This window comes from Priapulus caudatus, unplaced genomic scaffold (assembly GCF_000485595.1).
Source record: "Priapulus caudatus unplaced genomic scaffold, Priapulus_caudatus-5.0.1 Scaffold882, whole genome shotgun sequence".
Classification (NCBI taxonomy): Eukaryota; Metazoa; Priapulida; class Priapulimorpha; order Priapulimorphida; family Priapulidae; genus Priapulus; species Priapulus caudatus.
The window spans coordinates 24,566-30,949 of NW_014577943.1; the positions used below are offsets into that span (position 1 = coordinate 24,566).

Genomic DNA, 6,384 nt, shown 5'->3' on the forward strand with positions numbered 1-6,384 from the left:
TGGTAACATTACAGTATTATGCCTGTGTGTCTACACATGGTAACATTACAGTATCATGCCTGCACGTCTGCACATGGTAACATTACAGTATCATGCCTGCACGTCTACACATGGTAACATTACAGTATCATGCCTGTGTCTACACATGGTAACATTACAGTATCATGCCTGCACGTCTGCACATGGTAACATTACAGTATCATGCCTGCACGTCTACACATGGTAACATTACAGTATCATGCCTGCACATCTATACATGGTAACATTACAGTATCATGCCTGTGTGTCTGCACATGGTAACATTACAGTATCATGCCTGTGTGTCTACACATGGTAACATTACAGTATCATGCCTGCACGTCTACACATGGTAACATTACAGTATCATGCCTGTGTGTCTGCACATGGTAACATTACAGTATCATGCCTGCATGCCTACACATGGTAACATTACAGTATCATGCCTGTGTGTCTGTACATGGTAACATTACAGTATCATGCCTGTGCGTCTACACATGGTAACATTACAGTATCATGCCTGTGTGTCTACACATGGTAACATTACAGTATCATGCCTGTGTGTCTGCACATGGTAACATTACAGTATCATGCCTGCACGTCTGCACAGGTTAGCGAGTGTGCAAACAACAATAAATAATTAATTCATCAATAACAGGAACGCACGGCTATATCAAGGAATAATTTGTTGCACTTAGACAGATTGGTAGTGGCACGATTATAGTAACCCTGACGTGAACACACATTGTTGCAGTTGACCCAAATCGACGATGGAGGGCTAGATGGATTAATGCTCACGCTGACCATTGAAGATTCTCCACTCTACCCCTCGGCTACTCTGTGGCATACACCACAACCTTTGGTTATTTTACTCCGGTATTTAATTATGGTATTTTGTTATGTTTGTAAGGTTCCCATTCCCTTTCATCTACTTTTTTTCTGTGTGATACGACGAAGTTAATACGTGACTGATGACAGCTTCAAGCAACCGGCAATGTTCGGAGCTTCCTTCACTCTGCTATGTTGGTCAGGTAAGTATAAGACCCTTCCGTCTATACGATAGTATTTCGCAATAACCAGGAAGATTCCTTGATGAATCATATACTCTGATGCCCTCTACCCTAGGTGGGTTCCTTGTACATGTCAACAGCAGCAATGTACCAAATATTCCAAATTCTCTCATATATCGTGGCACAGTTATAACGTCAATCACATGCATACGTAAGTATGTTAATAGTTATCATATACTTAGCCTACCAGCTACATTGTTAATCGCTTGGTCCTGAGAATCACTACACTATGAGGCAGTACTAACGTAAAGAATAATATCGCCAGAAGACATCACACTATGCAATTTAGTTTCGAGCATACAGAATACGTGCATAGGAAAAAGCAGCTAAGTGATATTGGGAATATCTCTTTCAAATATTACTTTCAAAATCAAACAATAGTAAATTAACCTATCCACGCTGTGTGATAGACAGCTAGACGCCTCTAACCAATATTTGTTGCAGCATGATATTCTAAAAGACAATGCTTAACAACTAAGTGCCGCGTTATCAACATTTTGGTATGACGCGTCAAAAACATGCTAAACTGAACAATAATATTATCCTAGGGGGCATGGTAGTGATACTAATGTCACTGAAGTGGATCGGAGAATTGGCCATGGCCCATGCAATACTGACGTTCGTAGGGTCTATGTCCCCCTTACCTCTGTTTGACCTGGCTCGTTTAGCTATTTCTGACTAACCCTAACCCTATATATATTATATATATATATATATATATATATTAGTCAGAAATAGCTAAACGAGCCAGGTCAAACAGAGATCAGGGGGACATAGACCTTATCTGCAATACTAACTGGTATCTCTCCTGCTTGCGTTTCTTCTCCAGCCCTTCCTGCTTTGTGAGAGCGTTCATGCGATCAACCTCCATCATGACATCAAGTCTCTTCTCTTCCTCGTCCACCTCCAGCCCTATCTGCTCCTTCTCCTGCACTTGCGCATCTCGTATCGCATGACATTTGATCTTCAGGATCAACTGGGGGATGTAGAAATTTTTGATTGCACGGCAACTTTTGGATAAAAGTATCGAACAGCCTCCATCTTCTGCAGACAGAGGGAGTACCTAATAATCAATCTTCAGAATCAATTGTTAGACTTAGAGTATAAATTTTTTTATTCAGTGGCAACTTTTGATCGATGGCTTACAAACCAATGCACATGGCTGGATTCGCATGCACCAGCTTCTAATGAGAGCCCTGCGTACGGTCGTACCTTCAGGGGTGTACCTAATTTATTTTAACTGTGAGGAGAAATCCGCATGTAGTTTGTGTTCTGGGCAGTTGACCATGGGTAGTTTTCCATAGGGTATTGACCATGTAATAGCATGCATGTTTGCCTGGATGGAGTAGGATGGGGGGAGGAACTGCCCTGCTAGCCCCATCTACGACCCTGACCTCGTTACATGTAATATATGTTACATGTAACAGTATGTATATTTGCCTGAGTGGAGTAGGGGAGAGGGGAGGGGGAGGAACTGCCCTGCTAGCCCCCGAGTGACCTTCCCGCGCTGACCTCGTTCAGCTCCTTTATCTCGTCCTCCTGCTCCTGCCGCTGCTCATTAGCCTTCTCCAGCAGGAACATCGCCTTCTGCTTGGCTTCCTCATCCAGTTCGTTCAACTTCTCATTCTTCCTTCTCTGCTTCTCCTGCTGCTGCATGAAGTCCTTCCGAGCCTGGCAGGCATCCTATATCCAGATGTATGAGATAAAACACACCATGTGCAGTATAATGCAATACCCTGCATGTAAGCTAGTAAAATATACTACATGCAAGCTAATGCAATACACTACGTGCAATCTAATGCAATATGCTACATGCAATCAAATGCAACATATTTTGAGTATGTATTAGATGCAATCTAATTCAATATAATATTTGCAATCTAATGCATCTAGTGCTTTCATGAGCAGTCCAACGAATAACATGACTCACAATCGGATAGTGACTTATAATATAGTGTAAAATATTAGATGCAGTATAATGCATTACTATATATGTATGCAATATTATCAGGAGTGTAATATTATAGACATCTATATTATCACACTTCCAATATTATTAATTAATTATTAGACACAAATCCACTGAGAGCTTGTTCAAGATAATACAATCGGACACCATGTTTTATAAACATAGAGATAGATGCAGTCAGGGAAGCCAGCAGAGATTGCCTGACAAAAGGCCTGAGGTCCCTCACCATAGAGTTAATAATAACATAATATACCTGACGGTAGGAAGGGGGGGGGTGCTAAGGTCTCTGATAAAGGGAGAGTGGGAACCATTAAAATAGAAGTTCGAGCAATTTTAGCAGAAAATAATTACTATATTTACAACTATTGTTATATTGCAAAGATTTTACTCCACCGCCACCCGTGTGGTAACAATGTTGATGAAGTATGTACTTGGGATGCTTCTTTCTCTCTCTTGAGCTGCTGCAGTAACTCCGCCCGTTCTTGATGTGAGAGCACTCTTGCATTGTTCTTAATTCGTTCAAATTCAGTAACTGGTAGAACGATGGACTGTCCACTCGGATCCTCTTTTGGAACTCTGGAATGGCCAAATTACAATACTAGTATACATGTAGTAGCTATATCAGGGGTAGATAATAGGGAGGAGTGTGACATCAATAAACAAGGGAAATTCGTCATTTACTAGCCTTATAATACCTACGATTTATTACACGTAACTCATCCAACTTGAGCTCAAATCGGACACAGTACATTCGCCAATACACTCTGTCGAAAATTCATTTCCTTGTCAGAACACCCGCAAATCCGGAGATACAGCTAAGAACGTACGGACACGATCTCCATTCTATGGGCCATCAATCCAGCGCCATTGTCGCGCTATAATTTCAAACAAAAGCGCTATCACTAACGCGCTATTGTCTAACCAGCGAGGCCATGTGCGCTCGCTGCGGAGACTTAAGGTCATCAAAACTCGGGCGAGATTAACTTTGACCCGGTACACAGTACACAGGGCCCCTTCGTACACTAGCTGGCATGCCTTCACGGCGACGCACGCCAAACCCGGCTTCATTGATTAGCTCGTCGAGTGTCAGTCTGCGTCGATCTCCAATCATCCCCGCTAGCCACAACGCCACATTTCAGGCTAATCCAGAGACGCAAACACAGCGACTGCGCGCCAGTCTTGCTGCCTTTTGTACTGAATTATAGGCGCGCAATGGGCGTTTGGATTAATGTCCAAAAATGAGAGAATCAGTGTCATCGTTTATAGGCTGTATCTCCGGATTTGCGGGTGTCTACGAGAAAACGATTTCGCACGATGATTGGCGAATGTACTGTGTCCGATTTGAGCTCAAGTTGGATGAGTTACGCGTAGTAAATCGTAGGTATTATAAGGCTAGTAAATGACGAATTTCCCTTGTTTATTGATGTCACACTCCTCCCTATTATCTACTCCTGGCTATATACATCACATGCAGGGACACATCTTTCATGCGCATTCAGTACATACATACACGCACGCACGCACACGTTCATGTATACTTACATTAGATTTCGGATAAGATCTTTGGTGATGACCTGTACAACCTTGTCTTTCTTGCTCGACCCTGAGAACCAAGGAGGTGCAGATTGATTCCTCTCGTGTTTCTCCACTCGCTTCACGACTTCGGTCACCTGTCAATTAAAGCCCATGGAAACAGTAACACTGTGTCATTTTCTACACTGCAGATCAGGGATCAGCCCAGGAATTTCAGAATGCATGCTGTTCATGGACGAATAGGGAAGGGGGCTGGGAGTGGATATGACCCAATTACTGATTTTTAAAGTTTAATAACCTTCTATGAATTATATTTCGGCACGTTATTTTCACCTAATGAACAAGAAAAGATTTTAGGACCGCAAATGATATGTGTACCTCCATCCTCTATTTCTTGACCCATCAATACAACAAGAACAAACATGGATCTAGATGCACGTAGCAGTAAGAATACCTTATTCGGCGCACCAAAGAGGGATTCGTCAATAGTGGATTGTTTGTTGACGGTGCGGTAGCGTCCACCGCGCCTTCTGCCACTACTAGACCCCGATCCCGTTACGCTCAGCTCAGTCTCAGTCTGAAATGTTGTGGTATATATTATATAGAAACAAAATACATCATGACAACAATAACATGCTCATGCTGGTGTCGACCTTAACATTGTTAAATACAATACAATTATAATATATAATCTCTATTATCCACATCCTGATACAATGGTGTTAGAGGATTATAGGGTCAGGGGGTTATAGGGGTATGAGATCAAAGAGCTAGGGGTTATAGGATTAGGGGCCATAAGGTTATGAGGTCATAGAGTTAGGGGGTCATATGGTTAGGGGTATAGGATTAGAGGGTCATAGGGTTAGGGGGTCAAAGGGGTATTGGGTCATAGGGTTATGAGGTCAGGTCATAGACTCATAGGGTTAGGGGTTATATGATTATGGGGGTCATAGGCTTAGGGGTCATAGGGTTATTGGGTCAAAGGGTAAATTGGAGCCATAGGGTTAAGGAGTCATAGAGTTATGAGGCTATAGGGTTAGGAAGTCATGGGGTTAGGGGGCTATCAGGTTATGGGGTTATAAGGTTTGGGGTTATAGGGTTAAGGGGTCATAAGGTTAGAAGGTTATAGGGTTAAGCCTAAGGGGGTCATAGGGTTAGGAGGTTAGGGGATTATAGCATTAGAGGGTTATAGGGTTGGGTGCGGGGTTATAGGGAAACGGGTTATAGGGATAAGCAGGCTTCTCCCTACATTGCGCAAACCGGGCGCGCCCGCCCCGTTTGGGAAAACTCCCCCCCCCCCGTTTCAATCGTTGCGCCACGTTTAAATTATTTCTGCCCCAATTAAAAAATAATAATTTTTTTTAACGGGAATGGCTACATGAGGAACAGGCTGAGTGAGTCAGCTTTGGAGGCACTGCTGCTACTGGCAATTGAGGGGCCAACTCGGCAAGAATTCCCATTCGACCCACTGGCAGCAAGAACAAGTCTGCAACTGCAGCTACAGCACACGCATCTATTGACTATATATAACAACGTTATATATAGTTGTTATAGTAGTTATAGTTGTTATAGTAGCTATAGTTGTTATAGTAGTAATATATAACTATATATAATGTTGTTATATATAGTCAATAGATGCATGTGTGTTGTAGCTGCAGGTGCGGACTTGTTCTTGCTGCCAGTGATTCGACCAGGCCCCCGTACCCCCCTAGTTTTCTCTCCCCTCCCCCCTCTCCCTCCCTTCCCCTCACGCTGTTTCAATTTCATCCTGGGGAGAACCCTGATAAGGATTAT

At 42.8% G+C, this 6,384-nt stretch overlaps 1 protein-coding gene across 1 annotated transcript in view; it reads right to left on the reverse strand.

Moving 5' to 3' along the window:
- Positions 1–6,384, reverse strand: part of LOC106814191 (cilia- and flagella-associated protein 45-like) — a 20,487-nt gene that overhangs the window by 11,681 nt on the left and 2,422 nt on the right. The window contains exons 2-6 of the mRNA XM_014818489.1: positions 5,045–5,167; positions 4,600–4,727; positions 3,489–3,633; positions 2,601–2,771; positions 1,886–2,064 (exon numbers count right to left, since the gene is read on the reverse strand). Coding sequence (XP_014673975.1) covers positions 1,886–2,064; positions 2,601–2,771; positions 3,489–3,633; positions 4,600–4,727; positions 5,045–5,167 — 746 coding nt within the window. The remainder of the gene's footprint in view (positions 1–1,885; positions 2,065–2,600; positions 2,772–3,488; positions 3,634–4,599; positions 4,728–5,044; positions 5,168–6,384) is intronic.